This window comes from Aspergillus costaricaensis, assembly GCF_003184835.1.
Source record: "Aspergillus costaricaensis CBS 115574 unplaced genomic scaffold BO79scaffold_10, whole genome shotgun sequence".
Taxonomy (NCBI): domain Eukaryota; kingdom Fungi; phylum Ascomycota; class Eurotiomycetes; order Eurotiales; family Aspergillaceae; genus Aspergillus; species Aspergillus costaricensis.
Window position 1 is genome coordinate 397921 of NW_020291810.1, and position 27576 is coordinate 425496.

Sequence of the window (27576 nt, forward strand, 5' to 3'; positions counted from 1 at the left end):
TGGAAGCATTGAAAGCTTGTCCTAAGTTTGTCCATCAAAAGCTTACGAAGAATGTCTCGGTAAGCGGAACGCCTGAAATAACCTCATTCGGTGCCACTGCTTATTTCTGCGTTTTATTGCCGATCGTAGCTTAGCGCTAACTGCCTTACATATGATCAGCTTACTTTGTATCTATATCTGAGAGTCAATATGTATATAGATTTTGTCCTGCTTCTGTCAGTCTGCGCACTGCCCCCTTCGAAGGATTCCGGGTGATCCGATAATCAGCCTTTCGCCCAATAGTATGTCAGCTATGTTTCCTCTTCGCCGAATTCGCCGGTGACTGATGAAGCTTTTTATAGTTGTCTGTCTGTTTGGTTTTGGCTATCCACGCTTGCTGTCAATATTTTGCATACGATGACGTCGCATGGCGTTTTGCCGCCTTGTGTGCTGATAAGCATGGATACCTGCCTCTGCCTCTGTGGTAACCCCCAGCTAATATCGCTGCCCGGTGTCTATGCCATGTATCTAGAGTCATTTGAGCTGTTTATTGAACAAGTCTGCAGGACCTGGGTGGTTCAGCCCGTCCGCTATTTCCTCACAAGCATGGTGAATAAAGTGGCTCGCTGTCTATCTGACGTCCTTCGGGAACTACTACCCTCAATCAAGCAGTCTTGCTGCATATACCTTCTACGTGCTCTGAAAAATCATGAGCCACTAGCAAAATTACCGCATAAATCTTGTATTTTGACTCTTATCATCTCTTGGTATATACTCCGGTGCTCACGGCGTGATATCCTTTCTTACCCACCCTAGCAGTCAGATCACTCCTCCACTGCTCGCCACGCGCTAACCTCTCCAAGGTTTTTCCAAAGGTATATTTCGGATGCCACCCTAGCTCTCTCACAGCCTTGCTGGAATCATAGACCCGATCGATCCTCGCAAGTTGCTTCCACCCTTTTTGCTTGAAAATAGCGTCGACTTCGGGGAAGCCTTTCGCAACCACCTCAGCAGGATTTCGATTTAACGCATCGAGCGTGCTTTCATTATTATTGAAAGGCGGTGGAGCGCTTATGATATACTTTCCCCATCGGATATCCTTGGCCTTTTTCATTGAGCAGATTGATGCACTGACAATATCTTCAATGTCGCATCTGCGGTAGGCTAGTTCCAGAACCTTCAAGTTTTCATCACTCATGGCCGTACGACGGTCTTCATCATCGTCTTCCTCTGGAAAAAAGCGACTTGTTCGCAGAACTAGAACGGGCATTCCGCTTTCCTTTTGTACCAGCGCGCACATATCCTCGGCTGCGACTTTTGTTACGCCATAGATATTCTTTGGTTGGGGTACGACAGACTCATCGATCCAAGCGGCGGGGAAGCCGGGCTTCGGGTTTAGAGCCGTACCAAAGGCGCTGGTTGTACTGAAGAAAACAAAACTCTCAATTCTGTCCTTGAACTTGGAAGATTCTTCAAGAAGGATCAGAGTGCCCGCAATGTTGGTTGAAATGAATTCCTCCTTGGTATGGCTGCATATGTGCGGCTTATGCAATGTCGCCGTATGAAGCACATGCTTAATGGGGTTTTCGCGGAAGATGGATGCAATGAAAGTGCGATCGCAGACTGACCCCACGGCTGTCGTGGCTGAAGAGGAGAGAATGTCGATCCCCAGAGGTTTGTAGCCCATCGAAGGCAGGCAAAGCATTAGAGCCGTGCCTAGATGGCCAGCTGAGCCAGTGACGAGAACGTTGTACTCTGATAACATCTCGCAAGTGCGGGCACCTAACAAATGTTCTGGAATGATATAGTTTCCGTGGGCGGGTGGCTTTACGCCAGATGAGGGCTCAGAATAAGCCGGAGGGACGCTTGGTATTTGCAGAGAAGGATCTGTTTTGAGGCCCCAATCGCCCGAGAATAGTTCTATCAAACCTTGTTTATATGCGGGTATTCTAAGACAATAAAACATGTGAGTCATTCGGAAGCTCTGTGTCGGCATCTTCCGATCGTTGATAGGCTGCCGTTAGACTTCCGCACGAGCTATTTAGTAAGACCCCTTGGCATCGGAAATCCACGTGAAAGAGCTTCGCATTTTTTGACGTCGTTTCTGTTCTCTAGGGAGCTACCAACATATACTGTAAATATCTCTCAATTCCTACAGTTACGTCTCCTTTGCTCTAAACAAAGAGATCTGATGGCAGGACTTTCAGACCGGGACCAATGTGTAGCAATAGGAGTACTATGATCATATAAATACATCACAGTTCAAAATTTTCAGTATCGAGTGGCCTATAAGAGATAGATATGATATGACAGAGACAAAGATTTCGCGACGGCATGTTACTCACTTCATCGCCATCCGACTTGACCACTGTTATGCTATTCATATTATTGTTTTCACGTGCCTAGCATCTCTTCCTAGAAACACAGTTGGATCGGGGCTCTATGATAATTCATAATCAGAATAAGACAGACTGCGGTGTTCCTCTATATTCTTGTTATGGCATTATAAATGGCGGTAGTGAACCTATAGCTTTTGGCCTATATAAGAATCTGTGTTGATTAGTTGATAACATTTCAGAGACTTGACTTTTTTGACTTTTTCTGGTGCTATATATATCTTGTGACACTTCAAATTATATTAGCTAACCGAAAGAGATGAAGTTCAGCTGCTACCAGTATGTAAGACAAGGTTAAACCTTATTAGTAAAATCAAGGACTTGCTAGGCAATTTTGGCGGTTTACTTGTATTTCTTCCTTTTCGATATGCAGCAGGAATAATGATAATCAGAGGGAATTGATACATTTTTTCAATTCAAGAGCTATCTTACTAAATCTTTAGCATTGCAGTTTGCTGACACCGTAAAATATTTGACAATTGTTTCGGTATTCCGAGTACACATCGTGTAATCATATGAATAGATACCGCAAGACATATTGATTCACAGAGATATAGTACTGTCATGCCCAGACCCGCTGGCGAGCGGATCTCTACAGAAGTTTACAATATGGGACGAGTGCAATTTGCTAGCTCTCACTCTCACTATTCTGTAGCGTCTACTGCAATGTGTTCGGGCAAAACTTGATGAGGATTCCGGTCGATTTGACAAGAAAAGTGGCAGAGTGCGACCCCTTTTGAACTATGCTCTTTTTCGCTTAAAGAGAAAGACGTCGTTGGCTCTCCCTATCACTCCTTGAAGACATAAGCCTGGGTGCTATCAATACGGAATTCATCGGAACGTTCTTTCCGCAAGGGCAGTCCGAGGCTATTTTGGGGAAGATGCGGGATATTAAGGTACTGATTTGCGTCGATCGTGGTCCGACGGGATAGCAAACTTGGTTTTCAGAATGAGTATGGACTAAAATATGCACATTCATATTTACGATCTCATGAGCCCGGCGAGGTAGAAAATTATTTTCTTTCTAAAATAGAGATGGCGGTTGGCCTGGTTATTCGGCGAGGGTCCACGGCGGAAACAGTCTGAATGGTGTTGCTCAGAGCAAGATTGCCATATCATTCCAAAGGGGATGCCCGCAAGTAATTAAGATATAGGAATGTACGGGTAATTCACATGATAAGTAGGTAGAGAATAAAAGCAAAAATACATACAACAGAAGGGATTCGCTGGTGGTCACCCACCCAACTACTAACCTCCCGGCGTGTGGCTTGAGTACGGCTGAGCGGACGGGAAGCCCTATTTTCCACACCCTGTGGTCGTATGTACTTATCATTTATTGCTAACAGAATATATTCTACTCTTCTTTCAAGCTGCTAATGCTTACTGGCAGCCTCGGGTAGTCGTCTGCCATCAGTGTCCCCGCATCAACTCCAATTCTTACAAGCATCCCGGGCGAAATAATCCTATCTCGGCTAGACCGTTGCGCACCCTTAATGGCACACTTTCGGAAATGAACGGTTACATCATTCCGGTTTCTGAAGTTAAATGCACAATTAAAGTTGCACTGAGGCATTTCCATTGATACTGAATTATTGAGGCATAACTTAGCGAGCTGACAATGAACCACGGTCCGATCCGTGCCTTAACACCGTTATGTCCGATGTCCCCAGGATAACCACATCGGAGCGCGCACAAGCTGACATGTCCCCTGGACCCACTTGACGGGTTGGCTAAATGACAATTTGTCCCCTAGTTCAATAACTCATCCATAGACGGTGCTCCAAAGGCTCTTGAAAGTTTGAGAACCCTGTCAGCAAGAGGATGGACTGATTTACGTCGGACATTGCTGCATGAGCCCGGTGTCAGCACCATATTCCAGTAAGCACTTTAAGCTTTAATGCCATTGTACAAGGCGGCAGTACATCCCTATGCAAACAGGTGGGGGTTCAGTATGAATGTCATCAGGGTGCCTCGAGTATGGCAGGCTATGATGATCCCACACTCATACCCCATCCGGGACTTGGTCGGACTTAATGAGAGTCTTTGATCCACTGGTTGATGTCATCCATGATGAATTTGCCATATCGCCGAGCAGGAGAACCTACAAATACTGCGCAGTATTCACCCCCGCCTATCTATCATCAGCTAAACAACATACACGATCAACTCCACTTATCCACTCCCAATCCAACACCATAATCATGTCTTCCAAATACGCTGCAGCCCACCAGTCCCCTCAAGGACCCGGTGATACCCGCCCAACCGCCCTCCAAATCATCAAAGACCAAAACCTCGAAGACAAGCTCTCCGACAAAACCATCCTAATCACCGGCTGCTCCTCTGGACTAGGTGTCGAGACCGCGCGCGCACTCCACACCACTGGTGCAACCCTCTACCTAACCGTCCGCGATGTCAAAAAGGCAGAGGCCAATCTCGGCGACTTAGCCAAAAGCCCTCGAGTCCATTTGCTTCACTTGGAACTGAACTCCCTTGACTCCGTACGCGCCTGTGCAGAAGACTTCAAGTCTAAGAGCAAGAAACTCAACATCCTCATCGAGAATGCCGGCGTCATGGCGTGCCCGGAAGGCCGAACGGCAGATGGTTTCGAGACTCAAATCGGCAGTAACCACCTGGCGCACTTCCTTCTCTTTAACCTTCTGAAACCTACCCTCCTAGCTTCCTCGACGCCCGATTTCAACTCGCGCGTTGTAATTCTCTCCTCCGTCGCTCACAGAATGTCAAGCGTCCACCTCGACAATATCAACCTCAAGGGCGAATACGAGCCATGGAAATCATACGGCCAGAGCAAGACAGCGGGGATTTGGGCCGCTAACGAGATTGAAAGACGATATGGTGCTCAGGGTCTTCACGCTTTTAGTGTGCATCCGGGTGGCATCAATACGGATCTCCAGCGCCATACTTCGCAGGAGCAACAGACAGCTTGGAGTCAAGATGAAACACTGATGAAGATTTTCAAGAGTCCGCAACAGGGTGCTGCCACAACTGTGCTGGCGGCTGTGGCCAAGGAACTTGAGGGCCAGGGAGGGAAGTACTTGGAGGACTGTCAGATTTCTGAGCCATATAACCCGAGTAATGGTCTCTGGGGTCCGGGGTATGCCTCTTGGGCGTATGATGTGGACGGAGAGAGAAAGTTCTGGAAGTTGAGCTTGAAGTTGGTCGGCCTGAAGGATGAGTAAATTTATCAGTAGTTCACACTCCTTCCTGTGGGACGAGAGGCATGATGTAATAATTCTGTATATAAATAGCCAGACTAAGGGGATGAGGGTGGAAGCATGATTTTTTAGTTCGCCATACTAGACTACTTAAATAGGGTGGTCATCATTGCGATGTAGGATATGGACATGTCTGACCTGGAGCGTACAATACAGCAGACTACTCATGCTCAAATTAGCAATCCTGATGCTATTTTTCCGATCCCTACATGGCTATGTGTTAGTGCATAAACTGAGCAAGCACAAAGTGGCTCTCGTTTCTATATCTTTCACTGAGTAGAGCACGGATAGGCCGGAAATTGTGCAGGTGGAGCAGGCGCTGGGGTTCTATGATTTATAGAGTATGCATCGAATTTCTCAATTCTTTGGGTCTTTACTTTTTTAGTGTGCGGTTTTAAGTTGTTTTTGGATATGATATGTGTGGCACAAAGTTGATTGAATTTGAATTGAATATAAAAAGCCATGGCAGTAACTCATCACACATACGTACATAACGTCGCATCGTAACACATAACAAAATGGGTGGTATACAGAAACGTCTCTCAGCCAAGTATTACAATGATGCCACTCCCAAAATAGACAAGAAGACATCATGCCTAAAGCGTGATCATGAAGTCCGCCCGGATCCATTTATAAAGGTGTGCTACCGGCTTCCAGGAGCTTCGGAGCTCCAACCATACCTCCTAGCCGGCGGAGCAACCAATAATTACACCTCAGTTGTGTGAGGGCTGAACGTCTCGTTTCCACCGCTCACCTGCGGAATGTGAGAAGCCCCTGCTTTGGATGAAGTCGAGCCGCGGCGATCGTACGGATCGATGTCGGGAAACACGTATTTGGAGCTCTTCCAGGGCGGTACTTTCATAACGTACATTGTATCGATCTCCTCCAGTGTACGGCCACGGCCTTCAATGACAGCCACGTAAACCAGGCCCGCCGCAAGGAAGAGGCAGCCGGCAAAGACGTAGCCGAGCCGGAAGTCAATGGCACTCGTGATGAAGGGGGTAAAAAAGGCGAGAAGGAAGTTCCAGAGCCAGTTGGATGCTGTGGCGAGCGACATGGCGCGGGCACGGAATTCGGAGGGATACAGCTCTGCGATAATGGTCCACACCATGGGACCCCATGTTGATGCGAAACCTTTGTAGCGGTTAGCAACTGGGACTAACTGGACTAGAGTGGGGAAATGCCATTGATGACATACCAAGAATAAACAGGCAGGCGAAGACAACCATGACCACACCTGCTGTGTGGGTCCGTTCGGGGTTTTCGTGGTCGAGGGAGAAGTGGCCCACTGAGGCGAAAACCATAAAGCAGACAAACATCCACAATGCTCCTGTTATCAGGGATCGTCGACGACCATAGTTCTCAATCAAATACAGCCCTAGGAATGTTGTTCCGAAATTTACACCGCCTAGGATCATTTGTGTAACGTATGAATTTGAAATACCGGCGCCTCGGAAAATCGTAGTTCCGTAGTAGAAGAAATAATTCGCACCAGTTAACTGTTGCAGTGCTTGAAGGGCGACTCCAACTGCGACGCGATATGTCATGCGGGGTGCATGGAATAGATGGGACCAGGTTATCTGTCCGCGTTCCTTTTCCTCCACGAATTTCTGCCGGATTTCGTCGATCTCGAGCTTCAGCATTCGGTGATTTTCAGGAATCCCGTACATTTTCGAGAGGGTACGGGCTGCTTTAGCCTCCTTTCCATGACGATAGTCGTATCGGGCACTTTCTGGGAATAGTGCGATTCCGAAGCCCAGGATGATGGCCCAAATGTAAGTGACGCCCATGGGAATACGCCAGGATCCAGTGTCATTCCGGTCTTCTGTTCCGAAGTTGATACAATTGGCGACGAAAATTCCAAGTGTGATGAAAAGCTGATAGGTGCTGTTTACGTTAGCTTCCATATTATAATAATACCACAAGTTTGTAGGCATACCTAACAAGTGATCCACGAATGTGCCTGGGTCCAGTTTCTGCTTGATACATGGGAACAAGCAAGGATAGAGCCCCAACGCCGAGACCAGCTACCCAACGACCCATGGCGACCTGGTACCACTTGCCGAATGGAGAAGAGATTTGTATGGTGATACCAACACACACCATGGCACTCCAGCCGCTGATGGACCATTTCCGGCCAATGCGATCTGCGATGGGAGCCGCAATAAGAGCGCCGATCAAGGTACCGATTGATAGCTGCGCTTATCAGCAAAATTGAACTTGGGTCAAGCTGTCCATGCGTGTCTTACCAGCGCGACGATCAGACCCGAACGGGCATTGGAGAAATAGTATGTTCCGTCGGCATGCTGTTGTCCGTACCTTTGGAGAAAGTTCGGCATCTCCAAGAAGCCCGAAATTTGGCCAGTGTCGTAGCCAAAAAGAAAACCACCCATTGACACGAAAATACCCATTAAGAAAGAGCGCCACGTGAGCAGAGGGATAGGTGTATCCACTGTCTCCTCTTCAGATTTCTGGCCATTGGGGCCGGTGGCTTGCGCCTCTTGCTGCAACACATCACCATTGAATTCGTCTTGCGGCCTCTTACGAGGCATTTTGACCTTTGGCAATCTCATATTTGTCAGATAAAGTTGGTGTCGAATTTTCAGACCGTAATGGCACAGTCTCCCTGCGGTACCGAGCTGTGAGAGTCAGGCATGAAGCTCCAAATATATAGACGAAGGGAGGATTGTCAGCAATTCCGCATGATGGGTCCGTGATGTCATCAATTAGACTGGACTCGCTTGCTTCTTTGTCTGGTTGTCTGACAGGCGAAAAGGAACTCGTCTCCAATACTTTGTTCGGACAAGGGTACCCCAGCATGAGTGTTCAACTGCTCACGTGGTGGTCCTGAACTCTGGCCCATGGGACCCCGCATCAGCCACTGATGTTCTGACATGGGCCGAGATTGTAACTCTGGGGCTCGGGGAATTCGGTCATACCGAACATGTCATGCTGCATGCATTTTGATGGGGAAGACTGATTTCTGGTTGGGATCCGGGGAAAGTCAATTCTTATGTCATCACTCAGAGGGGAAATTACCCCGGCACATATGACAGGTTGACTTGCAACAATCCAATGGCAGCTGTGTGAATGCCACCTGGGTTCCATGGCTCAAAATCGGTCCGCCAAAGCTCGGGATCTGGGGTCTTGGCCTACGTCTGAAGCCTTCCCCGCGCGTTTCGGTACATTTTTGATTCTCGTCATATGTTCTTTGACCGACGAACCATCGGTAACATGCTTTTATGGCCCCGTACCTCTTGCGGCGTTCTGAATAGCATGATCGATATTTGGGTTGAACAGTGTTGCACTGGCCACTGCAAGGTCGACCTCATAGCCGGAGTCCCCGCCGGGTTTGATTATGATTTGCGCCTCATCTTAGGAGGGGGTGTAGGGATTTGTATGTCAACTTCGACTGTGTACTTGTGATGGAAGATTGTCATCAGTGGGATGCTGACACGGGGTCCGGCAACTCGGGTGCTTGTGCTCAGGGCGGTTGATTGCTCCGCGATGCCATAACTAATATCTGCACGCCGTGGCGCCTGCTATCATCTTAGCTGAAGATTGGTCGGAATCCGACAGAAGTAAACCAGAAGTCAAGGTACTGTAGTATTAGCTCTGACAATTCTTATTTGATAAACACATTTAAAATCATGACATCTGGACTGCTATTATCTCCAAGAAGGTTGCCAGGAGCTGGTGACTGAAATGAGCTGGTGAAGTTAAAAAAACGCGGCGACGCGTCGGTCCCGTCCGACATCACCTGATTGGTAGGAAGTAGCATTACTCGAGCTCCTACACGGCACTTTCCGTTTGCAGTCAACGTAAAGGGAGGCTTGTATATTGCTTATAACACGGATTAACAGCCACAAATGGTATTGTAGCATGAATCAAGTGTACTGGCACTGCGGAAGGTCGCTAATATAAGGGAGAACACAACCTAGGCTAGGGGATGATCGTAATGGCCTCTCTTATCTGGGGAAGTGGTAGCCATGGGTATTCTGGGTGTATCTACAGAGAATTCTGATCTCTTACCAGATACCACCCTAGCGGTACTAGTACTTATATCTGGAGGATAGGACATCCCTAAAGCGCACAGGATCTGCTGCTAGAGGCAACAGAATCGGGCGGAAAAGACAGAGGCGTGGGCAGGTGAGACGGGTAGAAACACTACACCGGGAGAACTACTAGTAAGTAAGCAAAGTATGGATAGAGTATAAACAGGGCATGATTATAGTATCTGGTAGTGAAGAGATTGACCCATGAGGGAATGATTGAAGTGCGAAATCCATGCGGAGGTAACATCCGGTCTATACGGGCTATGGAATGCCGCCGTAATAGTATATAAAAGGTGAATCAACTGCGGGTCATCATCGGTAGTAAGTGACTATGAACATCAACTGATCGCAAATACAACTTCTAACTAGGGAACTCCAAGAGGTCAAGATGACAAAAGTATGCTGATAACTAGTATTTTCTTGCGCGTACCTTTAGTCTCAAGCCAGAGACCATTGGAGTCAACATAAGAGGCGATTTTGAAATACAGACCATATTCTAGAAAAGGGGAGAATCTTTAAAAATTGATTTATGTAGCCAAAAGAATTGCAGTCCTTCAACAAGGAACGGGGCTGTGGTTTAGTGGTATAATATTCCCTTAGCATGGGAGAGGTCCGGGGTTCGATTCCCCGCAGCTCCAACCTTCTTTTTTTCCCCTTCTTCATATTGACTCTCACACCCTTGTTGCGCCCTTCCGTCCGGTCGGACATGCCCACCTTCTTATTTTAACTCTTTAATTGTATCACACAGCATTGTGCGACCGTTGACACCAGCACTCTCAAGAGATCTTTTTTTCTTATGGCCTAAATTGTCGGACTTAGTCGAAGTCGTCTCCTCAATTCCAACGACAAGCTTCCGACCGGGGTACCAAAACCCCGAGCGCCGTTTTACCATGGGAATATACCAATTACCCGAGTCCATGGAAGTATCAAGCACTGGACTCTTTGGTACGCTAACAAAGTAAGTATAAGCTTTCCTGAATTCTACTAACCACGTCTCACCTGCTTGTAGTAAAGATAGACGATAGCTGGTGCTGCCAATAGCGGATTCTTTCATGCTGAGTTCCCGCTCACTCGAACAATGGTCTGTGGATCTTGCCGTGGACAGCTCGCCCATACCCTCTGTTACTCTGGGATTATCTCTGCTTGATAAGTAGCTAGGGTGCCACTCGGACTAAGTAGCTGGATATCTTATCCCGTATAAATCCCGTGGAAATTAAATATGGTTTGCCGAGGTAACCTACAACTAGTTATATGGTCGATCGCATGGAAACCAGTCGGTATATTGCAATACTGCGTGGAACCACCGAGGGAACATCTGAGAATTGGAAAAAGCTATGTATACAGTGTGCATTAAATCAACTAGCGAGACTAATATTTATGTATGTTCATTCAGAAAGGTTCCGGCCAGACAACATTGAGTGGTGTAGTATTATGCAGTCACCTCACCAAGTACGTAAAATCAGAGGCGAAAACATCCTCAAACCGTCGGTTGACTCAATCCCTAACACCATGAAACAAGCGCAGCATGCCTTTGGCAGCGTGCGCTCCAAGAGCCTTTAGACTCGCCATCCCCATCATTTCGAGCACACTAATATCAAACCCGAAAACCAACTTCCACCACTGTCTCAACTCAATAGCAACAAGGGAATCCAATCCCAAATCCGACAGAGAGGACGATGTCTGCAACTCTTCCTCTGGTTTCAACAGGAAATCACATACCTTCCTGCCGATCTCTTGAGCGAGGAACTGAGCAGACTCAGACTGACCCAGCAAAGTAGCGTCGCCCTTCGCCTTAGTGATGAAGGACTGTAGATCATTGCTGGAGGATGCATTTACTTTGGGATTGGCATCTTCATTCCTATGGTAGGCTGCCATTCGGATATCGCCCTTCCACAGAGAACGCTCACCCGGGGTACTTAAGCACATGTTGGAGCGAACTCCAAGATAGAAGTTCCTCGATGTCGAAGTCACGGCTGCTTCGACGGCCTCAAGAAGCTCCTGCTCGGAAACCGCACTTTCTAGGCCACCAGTATGCGTAAACTGTTGCATGACTCCCCCATTCTCCGCCACGTATCCCACTTCTTCGACTGCACCTATCTGGATGGCACAGGCCGGAAGCCCCAGGTTCGAGAGGTACTGCGCAAAGGCGTCCATGAAGGTATTGGCGCCCGCGTAGTTAATCTGGCCAGGCTGTCCAATAACACCAGAGAGGGAGCTGAACATAACAAAGAAGTCAAGATCCGCGTTAACAAGCGGTGGAAGCTGGCACTGGGTATTCTTGTGCAAGTAGGTACATCTTACTGTTGAATATACTTGCTGTGATAATCTGCATAGTGTTCCAGCAGGCGGTCTTGCCTTTGTTCTAATATTCTCTGTTCTACCGGCTTGTTTCCCACATCAACCCGAAGCGTCAACTGACGAGTCCAGACCAAAGTCAATCAGAATATGGGATAAGATCGTGACTTCTTTCCGACAGTTAGACCTCGTTGGTTCCTTTCTTATTTTTACAGCATGTTTGTTTATCATTGCAGCTCTCCAAGAGGGAAATTTCAGGCTCCCATGGTCCTCCGCCATGGTAATCAGTTTCCTCGTGATTTCAGGACTGTCTTGGATTGCATTTATCTTGTGGGAGTGGTTTATTCATCGGCTTGACTCCGAAATCATTCCAATGTTCCCATGGAGGCTGACAATGAACCGCGCTTTAATGGGTGCCGCGTTGTATGTTTCCTTTTCTTCCAAGCTAAACAGATCCACTGACGAGCCGACTTCTAGAGGATTCTTTACAACGGGTCTACCCTTGACTGTCTGTGTTCTCAATCTTCCACAAAGATTTCAAACCGTCAACGGAAGCTCACCGATTGGAGCGGGCGTCAAGCTATTGGCATTTGCGCTGAGCTGTCCTATTGGAATCATGGCCTGTTCATTTTTGGCTGGCCGTCTCAGAGTGCCGTTCAGCTACATTGCGTTATTTGGTATTATCTTTCAGGCTATAGGGTTGTTTCTTTACTCGGAAATCGCGTCTACCACAAAGCTTTGGACGGGCCAATTTGGATATTTGGCACTGGGTGGGCTGGGTGTAGGTCTATCGATGGCTACATTCACCATGATCGCGCCACTTGTGGTAAATAAAAAGGATCAGTCCATCGCCTTGGGAATTGGACTGCAGCTTCGAATGCTCGGTGGTGTTTTGGGCGTGGCAGCGTCGGCTGCTATCCTCAATCATTATCTCCAAAGCCGGCTCTCATCCATCCTCCCACCTGAAGAGCTGGGCGCTCTTTTAGAGACAACCGAAGCAATTCTGTCATTTCCACCAGAGATCCAAATTAGTGCCCGCGAGGTTTTTGCAATGGCTTACAGCGCACAGATCAAGCTTTCGGCGGCATTTTCTGTCGCCCAATTGTTGGCTCTTGCAATGATCTGGAGAAGACCGAATATCAGATATCTCAAGGAGTGACGAGCAGGCTGATTTCATCCTGCGGACCATATATACACAGCTATATACCCAGATGATGATTAACTTAGAGCTTGAAAGAATTACTCATGATTATACTTAACAGTGTCCAATAGCCGGTGTGGCGATACGTTTGCGACGGGCATTATTTGGCCATCAGACAAATGCGAATCTTGTCCCATCACCACCTGCAGAATGCCTAGATAGACTACTTAACTTATCTGGAAAAAGGCAAAAGAAAAAGGGAATTGATTGAGAATCAACACGCAAAATATTGCAAGACTAGACACGCTTATAAACCTGATGGATTTATCTTCAAAAGCAAGCCAGGCATTTTAAGAAGTTTTTCTTCCACCGAACCCAACTGAGCCTTCTATGATGTAGAACAGAAAGGCATATCTTAAGGTCAAATAATTCTGAATAGCGCAAAAAAAGCCAATGAGTTGGACATCAAACGCGCGATGCATACCTTAGAATCTAGACCGATCATTGAATCAGGTCTGTCAATACACCCCATAGTAACTGATACATGATTGCGCGACATCTCGTACGTATTGGTAGAAATCATCACTTGTGGTATTAGCTTACTCTCTGTTAAAACGGCCTGATTGTCGTGCGTCAGCTTTGACGTGTCATTAAGTAAGTCTAGATAGGACTTACCTGTCTGCATGTCATACCCCGCTTGAATCCAAGCCTCTTCGCCTCCATAAAGCTGAACAAGAATGTCAACGAGCTGCTTTGTTGCTCTTGGAACCTCATCAGCCCGTGGAAGGTATTCTGGGTTCTGAGCGCAGAAGTTGAGGAGAAAGTTAATATCAAATAAGTCAGTCTTCCTCTTGTCCTCCGTAGATCGACCAGTAATTGAGCCGCATTTTGCATTGAGAAGCAAAGCTGGCTTTAAAACCTTTATCCCTTCGACTAAAATCACCTCCGTATTTTGATCAAAGGGCTCCTTGAATAAGAGAGGTGGTGTGAGAATCTCAATTTGCACTGGTCTTTGTGCTTTGTAAGTTGTGTGGTTCGTTCTCGCTTCAACCTCAAAGTCAGGAGAGGCGCGCAGCAACTGTCTTGCGTTTGAGGTTTCGCCTTGAGGAACGACGAAATCTATATCTAGGGTTGCACGGGTAGAGCCGAGAATCACACATGCGCTGCCGCCGACAAGAGCGTAGGTCTCATATTGAGTGAGTGCGTTTGCGACTGCAAGTGCGGCGGCGCGTATTTCTGCCGGGGGATGAAGGTCTGGAGAGGTCATGATGTTTGCTTGGAGAGGTGGGACCAGTTAGTAACTGATTCATGATATTAGTCGACCTTTTTGTCTTACCAGCTTACTCTTCTAGAGTTATATCACAATTATACAACCGCAGTGGAACCAAGAAAGCAATTGATTACGCTCCTTCCGATGTATTGATGCTACCTAGAGCATATAGAAAGCGGTTGAGCCCCGGGGGAATACGATCACCAAACAGTGTGGGATCTTGATCACTGGCAGCCTAGTCAAAATAAAAGTAAAAATGAAGAAAGACACTCGTAGTATATTTGATGTTGATGCGTTGATATTTCTAGGACATTTGTGCTAGTCACAACCTTGCACTGCTGCCTGAAATACACAAGGCTGCAGGTAAGGTGATTGCGACAGCGCCTTCTGCTCCCAGCTCTTAGCTATTCGTCTCGCATGGTGAAAGTAAACAGTCAGCCCAGCTCTAGAGTGCCTAGTATTGACAAATATTCAAATTTATATTTTGATCTATTACGGGGTATTCAATCCTCTCAAATAAGAACTTGTACTGCAAATGCTACGATGCCGCCTCTTAGTGTAGCAGTGCCAATTGTTTGAACCATAAACTAGACAGCATCCAATATTGACAAACCAAAGAGACCTAAATACAAAGCACCAGAAATCTAGATGACTTTTGAGGCTAATGGATGTCCGAAGCCGGGGTTGGGGTATGTGAGGGAATCATGCAATGACATTGGAGCGCCCCCGAAAATTAACGGCGGCAAAGATGATGATTAAAATATAACTTCCCACGTATTATTGAATGTCAGTGCTATCCCCTAAGCAGAACGGTGGTCAAGGTCTAATTATAGCTTCCGCATACCAGGCTAGTACCGTTATTATTAAGCGTTAAGGGGAAAGATAGCAAAGCGGGGTACGAACAAGGACTGGTGTGGGATTGAACGACGCAAGCAGGTCAAGACATGACCCTTTGGGAGTGGATAGTGTGGAGGAACTACAAGCGACGATACCAGGTTATGCTACCGTAAGTAAGAATAAAAAAGAATGAGCGGGGTGATGCTCTATACTAAGTAATTTATACTTGGTAGGGTGGCGATCCGGTCATGGCCGGATCAACGTACGGCCGTAGCCTTCTATTGTGTTGGTGCCTATTTAGCAAAGTTCATGATAAGATAGCTAGCTATCAAATTCACGACAAAGCAGCAGCTATCAGCTGCTCAAGTCTTAGTTTGAATCAGCGGCAACCTAGTCTTTTGTCTTCACAATCATAATGAAAGTTACGGAGTTCAGGCTCAACTATCATCTTGGCACGGGAGGAGGCGGACGCGAAGCAAGATACAATGTCTGCCAAGTGCTTATGAACCATCACATTTCGCACGCCATATGGTTTGAAGATGCTCTTGTCCACTTCGATGTTCCTACTGCTGTTTTTGACCTTTATATCCTCGTTGAGGCTATCGATGCGGCTGCCAATATTCTTGCTAAGGCTGGGTGGTATTTCGATATGCAAGCACCACATCTCATTGGGAATGCGGAGGTGGATTTGTTGGACTTCCCTCAACAGCGATTAATATCCCCGGACGGCGAGACGAGAACGGTTCTCCTTCCCGCGACAGACTGGAAGTTTCCTCTAACGTCCAACACCCGATTGGAATTTGTGCCTTTAGAAGTCATGCCGTCGCTCAAAGTGCCATTTCCGCCATTGCCAGGTTTCTTGGATGCGCTAATCGATAGCTGGCTCGACTGTCCCAGCAATGATGCGATGCTATTAATTGTTCTGGCTTGCCAGATCTCCTATCTCTACACGCATGCTCCGGCTTTAAAACAGAAGTCTTTCGCCGAAGAAATGAAATACGAGCATCGCCAGTTTCACTTCGACGTGTTAGCAGGAATGGAGACTGGGACGTTGCAATTTCGACAGCACCAGCGTGATATTCGGGATGCTTTATTACGCGGCCAGTATACATTGCGGGATTGCTCCGCTTCCCGTGACAATAAGGATTTGTTCGACCCCTTTGGAGGGATCACATTTGAATCAGTTGCGGAGGAGGAGCACGATGAGGAATCATATGAGTCCTACAAAGATTGACTCCTAAGGGGATCTGTTGTTGTTAAGCATGTATCAATGACCATATTTTGACGTTTCAATCATACTGATATCCCTGGTTTCCCTGAGATTCAAGACATATCGGACAGAAATTGTAAGTCCATTTTGAACAGAAGAGGCTATAGCGTCATACTATTACGGAGTAGTTGCCCCCATACGAATGGTAGTTGCACATAGTCAAATGAGTGAGTAGCCTTCTATCTGAGAGCGATAATGCGACCGACATCACCTGCATTGATTGGGACGCCATCATCGCGATCTCACCCCGACCTGGCTGTAGGGACGCAACATCTCAAGCATAACTGCCTAGCTGGGGTATCGATACCCTGGGACTGTCGTGAGCGAGACTATAACGGGAAGCTCCACCATGTTGTGCGGACATGATGCATTTGGTGATATGTCAAGCAAAATGGTATGTCAGCTTAGATGGTACATACGCCTCAAACTTGATCTGATTACCCCAAGACGTGCCCGGCTTCTGTGAAATAAGGAGTCCAGACCCTTCTTCTCCGAGCACAGGGTCATGCTACCGCCTCACTCCCCAGGAGCCTGATGGATTGGGCGCTGCCTGATTATGGGCAAAACAGCTGAAGCTGATGAAAAAGCTGATGAAGCTTCTGACATAATAACTCTAATCGACGAAAATAAGGATGCGACCTATCATGGTCTTTGTCACAGTTTGTCAGTCTTTCCTCGTTGTCGGACATCAATGGGTGGACGCATTATGAAATTTCTGCGTCTGGACACCCTGCGGTATAACGCTCTGCTCCTGGAGGTCAACCTAACGTTACATAAGCGCTTCTCAAAATATCGTCGAGGACAAGCTTGTCAGTAGCGTCGACTTAGTTGACAATAAAACCCATTTTCACACAAGCCGATGACTCTACCACTACCTGCTCATTTCACCATTTGGTGTCAGCAATGCTACCCGAAAGTTGCACAGTCCATCATGCAGCACCGTTATCATCTTTGTGCTGCCATGAGCGTACACCCCGGAATATGTCGGAGGCAGCCTGGCAAAAAATACACAGATGCCTAAGGCTATGTTACATTTGCAGGAAGCAATCGAATATAAATTCGTGCTTCTCTCCTGCCATATCTCTATCATCATCAGCAACAACATCCAGCCAAGGAGCAAATAACACGTTCCAATATATCCCAAAAGCATTCAAATCTTTTCAACAAAATGAAGGCCCAAATCCTGGCTGTTTTGAGCGTTCTATTCGCTCTTGCTCCCGCCGTACCCACTACGTCCAACGTAAGAAGATCCAGCTCCAGCAAACACTGACTCCAAGCCTACTAACCCATCAAAGAGCAATCAGAATGTCACCGACATCATCAACAACATCCCCCAGTCGCCCAATGGAGTCCTGTTCCTCGGCAATGACGGCGTCCTGAGATCCGTCGACGCAGCCAATCGGGTTGTCTCTTACCAGCAGTTGAGCCCGCAGCAAATCAGCCAGTACATCCAAAACCTGCCACAGCGGGACGCAGCCCGCCTTCAACGCATGTTTCAAGGCGTTGACGGCCGCGAAGTCACGGACCTTGACCAGCTGCTCAACCCTGATACTGACCAGATACCTTCCAGGGCGCCCAGCAGCGTGTCCCAGTCGCTCCCCACGGGTACTGGAATGCCAAGCCAGGAAATGTGCAGGACGGTCGACTGTACCTCCCAGAACACCTGTCGCCAGAATGGATGCAATAGCTGTCTTCAGGCATACCAGATGTCCAATGGCTACTGCCACTAGTTGAGGTTTCAGACCGTGGTGCGGAGTGTTTCACTTGCTCACGCGTCGTGAAAGATCCTGTTTCGCTCGTTTGTTTGGTTTTTACTGCGGGCTTGTAGTGCCTCTTGTCAATGTTCGTCTGGGGTTGGCCGATACCCGGGTGATGGCAGTCAGCCTGCGCAAAAATTGTGTTTGGATTCTTTTGTGTCTAGTCTGTCCTTAATTTAGCTTATCGAAACAGGAATATATGCACCTAAAACAGAGCCTGTCCAGAGTGAACGACGGAATTTCTGTAGAAATTATAAGTGCTGGATGCATGATGCAACCGCAGATATGATCAACGCTTGAGACTTGTGTCAAAATCGAAGAACTTTGTGGAACGTAACTTGAAAGAGAAAGAAACGAATAATCATGGGTACAGTAAGAAAGACCTACACTGTCTCGTCAATTATTCCCAAAAAAGAGGCATGTCTTGCATTGTCGTGTCTGACGATTGGACCACGGACGCAGATGTATACACAGTACGGTGTGATGTCATCGAGTTTTCGGCGAATCTTTCACCACGACTCCATAAATAGAAGTACCGAGGTCTGCACAGCCTTTCCATGCAATTTGTAACCAGAGTCTCCACCGAGTCTATTTGCGATAGACTTAGAGCCGAGGTAGTGCCGAATCTCGGCTTGCCGGCATAGTGGGGTTAGCGGCTATATACTCACCCGGCTCAACATCATAATGTTTGGGAAACTCCAGTCTCCGCTGCTGCCTGATCTTGGATACAAATTGACTTTCATTGGCACATTAGTATAGGAAAACTCACACACTATCTCACTAGAGAAATTTGTATATATTGGTAACGCCCCCTCAGTCTTCCCTTAGTCACAGCGTCACTAACACACGGCCATAGTCCCTACGCTGAACATCTCAACCCCGCATCAACTAGCAAACATGCCGCCACGTCTCCCTGAAGGAGGCAAAACCCTCGTCTACTTCACTGTAGATGGCCACGATGTCAAGCTCGACTACTACCTGCCACCCAATGCGAGCGGGAATCTCCCCGCCATCATCTACTACCACGGTGGCGGCATGACCGCCGGCTCCCGCCGGGGCATGGGATTCCCGCACTGGCTATACAGTACGTCTTCCCCCGTAATACCTCAGAGGCCAAACTAGACAAACAGAATGTCTAACACAGCAAACAGACCACTGCCAACAAAAGAACTACATCTTCATCTCCGCCGACTACCGTCTCTGCCACCCCACCACAGCGCTCGACCAGATTGAAGACGCGAAGGCCATGTTCCGCTTCCTAGCAGGAGATTTCCAGAACTCTCTTCCAGAAGACACAACCCTCGACACCACCCGCGTCGCCGTAACCGGCTTCTCAGCAGGCGGATACTCCGCCCGCGCTGCCTGCATCTACGCGACCCCCAAGCCCGCCGCCATGCTAACCGGGTTCGGTAGCGCCGGCGACTGGCTCCTCGATCACTGGACGACTGGCCGTCCTCCCACTTCCATTGCTAGCATGGTGAACTTGGACGAAGTCCCCAAGCTACTGGCCGACAAGACCGTCGTCAGCGATGACATGCCCGAAGATAGGGGTATGATGACGAACCGGTTTGCGCTGACGGTGCGGTGGGAACTAGACGGAACGTTCCTGGATGGATGTTTGGGGCGGCCTGGGCTAGGTGCGGAGTTGAATAAGGTGGAGTATTCGCAAAGAGCGGCTGCTATTCCGGAGGACTTGAAGCCGGCGTTTTTGCAGTTGCATGTGACTGAGGAGCATCCGCCTGCGGTGTTTGTGCATGGAACTGCGGATGATGTTGTCCCCGATAAAGAGAGTATCAACCATTATGAGCAGTTGAAGAAGTTGGGTGTTAAGACGGAATTGTTGCTTGTTGAGGGGGGTGCGCATGGATTGATGGATTTCAGTCAGGGGTTTCCACCCAAGCCGGCAAAGGGGTCTGTGGAGGCGTATAACAGGGGGTTGGAGTTTATTGATGAGGTTTTCGGTCGAGCTTAGAGCTTCTGGGTTAGCAAGGCCTTTCATGAAGTTGCATAGATGATTATGAGTCTAGTACAGACATATCGTGTAGAGTATCCAATACATATGCTCTCATGCAGAAAAGGTCTGACGCGGGTTAACGGCTGCATTTATTTCGATGAAAATGTTTGGATTGTTGAAATGGCTAATTCCTCATATGAAGGTGTATACTGCAAATATAATGGTGCCTGAAAATTCGCATGATTTATATGTATGGCGTAGCGACACATTCACTCCTAAAGATTTCCTAGTTATATGGAAATGCGATCGTGTGTCGCTTTCAGTGCGGGGTGTAGGTGGAGAATCGTGCAGGATGAGGTGGAGAAGTGGTAAGCTTCCTGCATCTTCTCAGCCTTACCAGGGATATTGCGCCCTGGTGCGGTCTCCAAGAAAATGGTACAGATATAAGAAATTGGACGCTCGAATCGCCTTCAAATCACTGTCTATGTTCGAACCGCTACCAGAAGATCTCCAAACAATGACCAAGGACTGGACTATATACCCGAAATCTCTCATGCACATAACCTCTACACTGCCACCAGCCATCTACATAGAACCCTTCTAATCATCCACTCAGTCCACCAGCCAGCCTACCCCACACCCCACACCCTACACACATGTACATACCTAGGTAGTATAACACTATGCCAAGCTCAATTCACCCCATCAACCCCAAAATCCGCCCTGCGACGAAGCAGGTAGTTCTCCTCCTTCAATCGATCAATTTCCCGCTCATACTCCTCCAAAGAATCCGCACTAGCGGACTCCAGCTCCTCAATGATCTTAAACACGCGCCACAACCGCAAAACCACGACCAAGGAACCCAGTTCCTCAACCAACCCTCTCATTGCCACATCAATGGCGAACGCGACAATAATAACCGCTGAATCGAAGATATGGAACTTAGATGAGAAGTAACTGCGATAGTATCGTTAGCTAGCTGCAATGCCTCATACCCCGAGCAGCCCAACTACTCTAGCTCTGTGAAGTGACGAAAGTGTAGGGAAAAGTATGGCAAAAGACCTACCTCATCCCAAAACTCCCCACAGCGACCACCAATTCAAGCATAAACAGACACGAAAACACCAGTCCGGTAATACTCAGCGCCTCCTGAGCATCTTCCCACCCAGAAGGCACATGCTTGTACTTCTTCTCCAGTTCGCAGACGTGGATTTCAATCAAGAAATCGGCAAAAACACAGGCAACATCTACAGACACAAGGAATAGGACGAGGTAGTGACCGAATCGGGAGGAGAGGTAGTTGCGGGCCGACTGGCGGCAGCGCGCAATGAGGGGCTCGGTGGATGGTGTGTTTTCCTCGTCGTCAGGGAGATAGATCTGGCCTGGAGGGAGTGGTTGGGTTTCGGAGGCGAGGAGAGGGTCGCTTGGAGATCGCATGGTCTTTGTTTTCGTGGGGGGGGGGTTTTTCTTGTTGAAGATGGGTGAGGTTGGGAGGATGGAGAAAAGATGAGATTGTTTTGATGGGGGAGAAGTGGCTTGAATGGGTGGAGCGATCGGGTGGTCCGGGTAGATGAACTATCCAGACGGTCGCGTGGTGAGATTTTATTTGCTGCTCCGCTGGCTGGAGGAAAGCTTATCGTGTTCAAGATGCAGTGTGGTGCAGTTCTTGGCGTTGCTTTTCAGGTGGTGAGTTTGGATGCCTGGACATGTAGTAGAGTCCTTTGCTTTGATTTGAGACTACATTTTTGGAATTCTCCTTTCCCTTTTTGTTTGTCAAAATGCTCGAGAACTTGTGGTCATCGACTCGATCAGACCTATATGTTCTCTTCTAAATCTAGTGTGATATGCTTGCTTTTGTTGATAAGTTTACTTTTCCTACTTTACTTTTTCCTTGCCGGTTTTTCTCACCGTAGCCAACTACCAGTTCGATGCCTTGTGTGCCTTATTTACTAACGCATACAGCTTCAGTCAGGTTGGGGAAGCATACCCTTTCGATCAATTTCTATCAACTTTATCTGACAGTTACTATCCATATTCTTCAGACTACCTGAAGAGTGAAGCTTGAGTTCATCATGCGACATCCTCAATTCCCATTCTCCCTCGCCTTCAACTCCCCACGCACCTTAGGCAGCACATACCGCCCATAATCAATCGCATCATTGAGATTATCATACCCGCGGATAGAGATCAATTCGGCGCCCAAATCCACGTAATCCAAAATCGAATCCGAGATAGTCTGCGGCGATCCAACTAATGCTGTGGACGCGCCGCGCGCATTTGTCGCTGTGACAGTGGGATACCAGAGCGCGCGGTCCTGGACCTCCCCACGCGCCGCGATATCCAACAGACGCTGGGACCCAACATTTTGCGGCGGCGGAGCACTGGGCGGCGCCTTGCCCTGTCCGTTCGCGCGATGCTCCTTCAACTTATCGAGCGTCTGATACGCCTTAGCCCAGGCTAGCTCATCCGTCTCGGCAATAATAGGCCGGAAAGTCACCCAGATACGGGGGCGATCGTTTGGTGCACGACCGGCGCGTTCGGCTTCGGCATAGATCCGATCGATCTGTTCCTTGGTTTCCTTGAGCGGTTCGCCCCAGAGACCGAAGATGTCGGCTAGTGAGCCGCCTACGCGGTAGGCTTCATCAGAAGAGCCACCCACCGAGACGGGAATGGTCCCGTTGGGGTTGGCAGGTCGAACGCGGTTGCTGAATTGCTTGAAGGTGTAGTATTCGCTCTCCCAGTCGAAGGGCTCATCAGATTCCCAGGCCCGGCGGAGAATGCGGATGTATTCTTCTAGTCGGCCGTAGCGTTGGGATTTGGTGAGGAAGTCTCCTTCTTTGGCTTGCTCGGCATCGCTGCCGCCGGCAATAAGGTGGACTACGGCGCGTCCTCGACTGAGCTGATCTAGGGTAGCGAGGGCTTTGGCGGCGACGGTGGGGTAGAGGGTGTTGGGGCGGAGGGCGATGATGATCTTGAGGTTCTTGGTCACCGACGCAATGGTGGCTCCGATGGTGAAGGGGTCGAAATAAGACGAATCGTATGGCACGAGGGTGTAGTTGAAGCCATAGTCGTCTAGGGAGCGCGCATAGCGGACGAGGTAGTCGGGGTCAATACGGGCGTTGGGGATAGGCGCGACCTCGGTCGAGGCGTTGGGGAAGGTAAGGCTGATAAATTCAGTAGGCATGGTGAAAGATGATCTATAGTCTATGCAATGACACGGAGGCACTGATCAGGATGAACATAGCATTTATAATCTTTGGGGGGGGGGGCTGTACTTCTTGCCCTGAACCCCGCATGGGATGTGCTGCGGTGCACTGAGATGACGCGAGACACTAGGCGATCACGCCTTACATGGCCGATAACGGTCGGCAGTTTCACACATCCGAGTGGACAGATGATGTTGTGGAAGTCGTCATTCTGGAATGGCATTATGCAACTCAGGATAGATGATTGACACCATTTGGTAGACTCTTCTGACTGGACGTGCTGTGAGGGATCGGGCCATCGGCGCGCACATACATCCCCTATCGAAAGTCTTAGCTCGACAATCAAAGATTTATTAAGCCACACCATCAAGCATTACTGGCTGATTCTATCTGATCTCGGATATACCGGACGCTATCTTATGTTTTACTAATCATATATACTCCCTGGATTATGATGCGTGATAATGCTTACAATTCCCACCATCAGCAGGTGCTGTGCTGGATAGTGGCCCATCACGCAATTATCATAGGGGACGAGTATACATCTTTGTCTATTCGAGGGGACTATCTATGCCCCTTACCGGGATTTACGCTTGCGGATTATATCTGTTCGAGGCCATGGCCTATATGGATAGCTCAGCTGCACTGGGTATGAAGTCTATCTCACCGACCTGAAGCCAGAGGATATTAAGGCTACTTTCAGGTACAATGGTAATGGACTAATTCTCGAGGTAAAGTTCCGATGTGTATGAATTGTTATAGTGGCTCAGCCACATTGATGTTAGACACTGATTGCACATTGAATGCAAGAATAATAAAAATAAAGAAACTGGACCTAGACCCAAAATGGACGATGCTCATACGTACTAGTCCACGTTTGGTAGTTTTGTTCAGTGAAGGTTGTTGTCCTGGCTCAATCAAAGTTTCCTGACGCACAATCTCATCTTCCTTTCAAATAGTCGCATTCCTTCGGGAGATGAGTTCTCCTCTAATTTGATATATAGAAGTTCCGGTAAACATCATGCCATCGGATAGCAACACTGGAGCTTCTACTTATCACGAAGAACATGGAAATGGCGGTAGCGGTGGTCGCGGTGGTGACCGTGACCGTGGCAGACGCGGTGGCTGGAGACCCAGAAGAGTACGTGTTATAACCTATCTATGATGAAACTAAGTCATTCCAGCTTCATGCCAATTTGCTAACAAGGCTCGAATGCAGTGCCGGTTCTGTGGCCGCGGGGGCCATTTGATCGCGAACTGCTATCTATACCGGGGGTTAGAAATACTGGTATGATTCATCCGTATTGCTTCTTACCCTAGATGTGTGGCTCATACCAATCTCACTTCTTACAGGGAGCTAGACGCGTCGAGGTTAGCTATATAGGAAAGCATATAATGCAGAAAACTAACTTGTACAACTAGATCGAATGGCAACAGAGGATTCAGCGGCGCCACTACCGTGTTAGTACTCTGCATTTCGATACATTGGATGGCATTAGACTGATTATTGTTACGGCAGAACCACCAGCAGTATCAGCGCCAGAGTCAGAACTACCAAGGCCACCATCACCAAGATCACCATCACCAAGATTACCACAACCACAACCAGCAGCACCAAGACCAGCAGCACCAAGACCAGCAGCACCAAGACCAGCAGCACCAAGACCAGCAGCACCAAGACCAGCAGCAGCAGCAGCAGCAGCAGAGACAGGAAGGACAGTAGAAAGGACATCCGGGGATATGTGTACTCGGTTGAAGAGCCACAGTGCGACTGTATCTCTATTAAAAATGGCATGCGCGTGCGGATGAAAAATCACCTCTTCTCAATGGTCCCAATCCGAAACTATGCTTACAACACCCCTCCACTTACATGCGTCACATTTCTCAGAGTACGTCTAGACGGGAAACGTCCCCCAATCTGCGTCCTGAAGTTGACCGCAAGTGAACAATGATGGGAGATCATCAAACAACTGACGGAATGACAGCATGTTCATAGACCATCGGCAGAAAATCCACGACATCGTTCTAAATTGATGTTATAGACAGGATTATGCTGCTGTCCAGCTCGGTACATTTGGAACAGGCAGGTAGGGGGCAGTACTTGTCTGTAAAATCAAGATAGTGAATGGAACAGCTAGTGTCTTATTTCGGGACCGAGATCGGCTAGAAAACATGAACATGAATGGATTCAAATTGCAATACACAGGCATGATGAATCATAGGGCGAGATCGTTTTCCGGACACCTTCCTAACCATTATTCCTTCTGGTTATTGTTAGTAGTGGTGGTGGTGGTGTTGACGAGGATAGTACGACTGATGATGGAGATTAGGTATTCTCAGGGAAGTACCATAAATCTACACTCTCAAGGCTGTTTCTTTCTTGTGACAGCTTTGACAGGCGTAAGTAGGATCTGGAGAAGTCGGTCAGGGGGTATGTTCAGTAGATACCTGAGGGGTATGCGCTGGTCCCAAAATAGCAATGATCGCCTGCGTGCGGGGAATACATTCCTCCGCATGTTTGTTTGTTCTTTCTTCCTACCACCAAGTTTTCGTTGGTAGCTAATTTTCCGAGATCCAGAAAGAACATCAACTGATATTGTGACATAACAAGGGGCATATCATGACTTAATATGTTCGAAGGTGGTGAGGGTTGAACATAAGTAGGGATGGTCCTGCTTATCGCTCTCGGATCTCGGCCTATCTCCATCTGCAAGGGCGCACGGCCTGAACATTCATCGCCAAGGAGGGGCACCATCCCCTCTTTTAAAATCCCATCCCCACGCCCTTTCTTCACCAATATACACTCTCATCACTCACCCTCCCGCTACTCACCTCTCCTCTGAAACGCAAATTATGTATACTCCCCGAATCGGCGACCGGCTCTCGAGCCTGGATACCCCCTCAATGATCGTCGATCTCGACTTGATGGAATCCAACATCCAGAAACTCTTCTCCGCCCTCCTCCCCACAGGACTGAACATTCGTCCGCACCTCAAAACCACCAAGTGTGCTGCCCTAGCAAAGAGGCTCGTCGCCGCGGGTGCCAAAGGCTGCTGCGTTGCTAAGGTCTCAGAAGCCGAGGCCATCACAGCCGCCGGGTTCGACGATATTCTGATTACATGCGAGATTATCGGCGCACCGAAAGTCCAGCGACTCGTTGAATTGGTGAAGAAACACCCGGGGCGACTGCGCACCGTGGTGGATAGTGAAGCCGGGGCTACTGCCATTAATGAGGCATTGGAGAGGGAGGGAATAACGACGCCCTTGGCGGTTCTGATTGATTTGGATGTGGGGCTGCACCGTACGGGCGTGACTGATGCGAAGGCGGCATTGGCGCTCGCGAGACATCTGTCTGGCCTGAAGCATCTGAAGTTGATCGGGGTGCAGGGGTATGAGGGACATGTGCAGCATATGCATAGTTATGAGGAGAGACGACAGGAATGTTTGGCATCCATGAAGATATTGACGGAGACGGCGGAGGCGCTGCGCAAGGAAGGCTTCCAGATCGATGTGGTGACTGGAGGTGGGACGGGAACGGTGGAGTTTTGTGCCTCTGTGCCCGGTGTGACGGAGTTGCAGCCGGGGTCGTTCATTTTTATGGATACGGATTACCGGAATGCGATCGGGAGGGATTACTCGAACAGTCTGACGATATTGTCGACGGTAGTGAGTCGGCAGGGGGAGAGACAGGTTACAATTGATGCGGGGTTGAAGTCGTTGACTACAGATAGTGGGTTGGCGGAGTGTAAGGATTCCAGATACACGCATCAGAATCTGGGTGATGAGCATGGTGCGCTGAGTTGGGACGAGGGGACGCCGGATTTGAAAGTTGGGGATAGGGTGGAGATGGTCCCGAGTCACATTGATCCGACGATCAATTTGCATGACTTTTATTTTGCTCATCGGGGTGGAGTCATTGAGGAGATCTGGTCAGTGGATGCTAGAGGGAAGGTTCAATAGATGGTGTTCTCAGGATAAAGGTCTATTACCAGCAAAATACACTTCTTCAATTGAGGTACCTCTACATGCCACATTGTAGTTCTATCGAGTACACTTTCAGGTTTGAAATAAGAGTTATCATGAATGATTTGGAGATGTATGTGCCGAAAGCGTTAAAAGGACAGACTTGCTACCGTAGTTGGCCCATTCTATGGTCTATGATATAGTGCAGCATAAGAGAATT

At 48.2% G+C, this 27576-nt stretch overlaps 13 protein-coding genes and 1 non-coding gene across 14 annotated transcripts; 8 read left to right on the top strand and 6 right to left on the bottom strand.

Moving 5' to 3' along the window:
* Positions 1 to 643: 643 nt before the first annotated feature.
* Positions 644 to 2329, bottom strand: BO79DRAFT_216109 (NAD-dependent epimerase/dehydratase family protein; the record flags this gene model as incomplete). Its single annotated transcript, XM_025683299.1, has 4 exons — positions 644 to 678; positions 787 to 1899; positions 2142 to 2215; positions 2325 to 2329. 4 exons carry the CDS (start codon positions 2327 to 2329, stop codon positions 644 to 646), a joined length of 1227 nt encoding a protein of 408 aa, XP_025541371.1.
* Positions 2330 to 4576: 2247 nt separating this feature from the next.
* Positions 4577 to 5572, top strand: BO79DRAFT_253320 (short-chain dehydrogenase; the record flags this gene model as incomplete). Its single annotated transcript, XM_025685989.1, has 1 exon — positions 4577 to 5572. One exon carries the CDS (start codon positions 4577 to 4579, stop codon positions 5570 to 5572), a length of 996 nt encoding a protein of 331 aa, XP_025541372.1.
* Positions 5573 to 6314: 742 nt separating this feature from the next.
* BO79DRAFT_143506 (sugar porter family MFS transporter) lies at positions 6315 to 8160 on the bottom strand (the record flags this gene model as incomplete). The annotated part of the gene is made up of 4 exons (XM_025678324.1): positions 6315 to 6742; positions 6807 to 7495; positions 7548 to 7804; positions 7858 to 8160. 4 exons carry the CDS (start codon positions 8158 to 8160, stop codon positions 6315 to 6317), a joined length of 1677 nt encoding a protein of 558 aa, XP_025541373.1.
* Positions 8161 to 10229: 2069 nt separating this feature from the next.
* BO79DRAFT_t83 lies at positions 10230 to 10301 on the top strand. The gene has a single exon. It is a non-coding gene; the product is annotated as a tRNA-Ala (tRNA).
* Positions 10302 to 11157: 856 nt separating this feature from the next.
* Positions 11158 to 11901, bottom strand: BO79DRAFT_143655 (beta-ketoacyl reductase; the record flags this gene model as incomplete). Its single annotated transcript, XM_025678337.1, has 1 exon — positions 11158 to 11901. A coding segment is annotated over one exon (744 nt), but the record flags the coding sequence as incomplete, so codon positions are not given.
* A 4-nt stretch (positions 11902 to 11905) lies between these two features.
* On the top strand, positions 11906 to 13117 carry BO79DRAFT_143278 (uncharacterized protein; the record flags this gene model as incomplete). The annotated part of the gene is made up of 3 exons (XM_025678312.1): positions 11906 to 11949; positions 11998 to 12381; positions 12436 to 13117. Coding segments are annotated over 3 exons (1110 nt in total), but the record flags the coding sequence as incomplete, so codon positions are not given.
* A 508-nt stretch (positions 13118 to 13625) lies between these two features.
* BO79DRAFT_286473 (uncharacterized protein) lies at positions 13626 to 14620 on the bottom strand. Its single transcript, XM_025688476.1, has 3 exons — positions 14436 to 14620; positions 13775 to 14374; positions 13626 to 13718 (listed from the first exon to the last, which is right to left on the bottom strand). The coding sequence occupies exons 2-3, from the start codon at positions 14364 to 14366 to the stop codon at positions 13699 to 13701; spliced, it is 612 nt and encodes a 203-aa protein (XP_025541376.1). The 5' UTR covers positions 14367 to 14374; positions 14436 to 14620; the 3' UTR covers positions 13626 to 13698.
* A 920-nt stretch (positions 14621 to 15540) lies between these two features.
* On the top strand, positions 15541 to 16514 carry BO79DRAFT_208332 (uncharacterized protein). The gene has a single exon (XM_025682374.1). The coding sequence runs from the start codon at positions 15622 to 15624 to the stop codon at positions 16438 to 16440; it is 819 nt and encodes a 272-aa protein (XP_025541377.1). The 5' UTR covers positions 15541 to 15621; the 3' UTR covers positions 16441 to 16514.
* A 1088-nt stretch (positions 16515 to 17602) lies between these two features.
* BO79DRAFT_262242 (uncharacterized protein) lies at positions 17603 to 18449 on the top strand. Its single transcript, XM_025686568.1, has 2 exons — positions 17603 to 17716; positions 17772 to 18449. Exons 1-2 carry the CDS (start codon positions 17645 to 17647, stop codon positions 18204 to 18206), a joined length of 507 nt encoding a protein of 168 aa, XP_025541378.1. The 5' UTR covers positions 17603 to 17644; the 3' UTR covers positions 18207 to 18449.
* Positions 18450 to 18974: 525 nt separating this feature from the next.
* Positions 18975 to 20331, top strand: BO79DRAFT_286475 (alpha/beta hydrolase). The gene is made up of 3 exons (XM_025688477.1): positions 18975 to 19035; positions 19090 to 19317; positions 19385 to 20331. Exons 2-3 carry the CDS (start codon positions 19131 to 19133, stop codon positions 20203 to 20205), a joined length of 1008 nt encoding a protein of 335 aa, XP_025541379.1. The 5' UTR covers positions 18975 to 19035; positions 19090 to 19130; the 3' UTR covers positions 20206 to 20331.
* Positions 20332 to 20877: 546 nt separating this feature from the next.
* BO79DRAFT_192151 (uncharacterized protein) lies at positions 20878 to 21673 on the bottom strand (the record flags this gene model as incomplete). The annotated part of the gene is made up of 2 exons (XM_025680874.1): positions 21254 to 21673; positions 20878 to 21144 (listed from the first exon to the last, which is right to left on the bottom strand). The coding sequence occupies exons 1-2, from the start codon at positions 21622 to 21624 to the stop codon at positions 20880 to 20882; spliced, it is 636 nt and encodes a 211-aa protein (XP_025541380.1). The 5' UTR covers positions 21625 to 21673.
* Positions 21674 to 22270: 597 nt separating this feature from the next.
* Positions 22271 to 23371, bottom strand: BO79DRAFT_262254 (LLM class flavin-dependent oxidoreductase; the record flags this gene model as incomplete). The annotated part of the gene is made up of 1 exon (XM_025686569.1): positions 22271 to 23371. The coding sequence occupies one exon, from the start codon at positions 23369 to 23371 to the stop codon at positions 22271 to 22273; it is 1101 nt and encodes a 366-aa protein (XP_025541381.1).
* A 1043-nt stretch (positions 23372 to 24414) lies between these two features.
* Positions 24415 to 25484, top strand: BO79DRAFT_216117 (uncharacterized protein; the record flags this gene model as incomplete). The annotated part of the gene is made up of 6 exons (XM_025683300.1): positions 24415 to 24534; positions 24674 to 24681; positions 24747 to 24764; positions 24816 to 24854; positions 24913 to 25282; positions 25440 to 25484. The coding sequence occupies 6 exons, from the start codon at positions 24415 to 24417 to the stop codon at positions 25482 to 25484; spliced, it is 600 nt and encodes a 199-aa protein (XP_025541382.1).
* A 736-nt stretch (positions 25485 to 26220) lies between these two features.
* BO79DRAFT_170405 (DSD1 family PLP-dependent enzyme) lies at positions 26221 to 27366 on the top strand. The gene has a single exon (XM_025679529.1). The coding sequence runs from the start codon at positions 26247 to 26249 to the stop codon at positions 27351 to 27353; it is 1107 nt and encodes a 368-aa protein (XP_025541383.1). The 5' UTR covers positions 26221 to 26246; the 3' UTR covers positions 27354 to 27366.
* Positions 27367 to 27576: the final 210 nt, after the last annotated feature.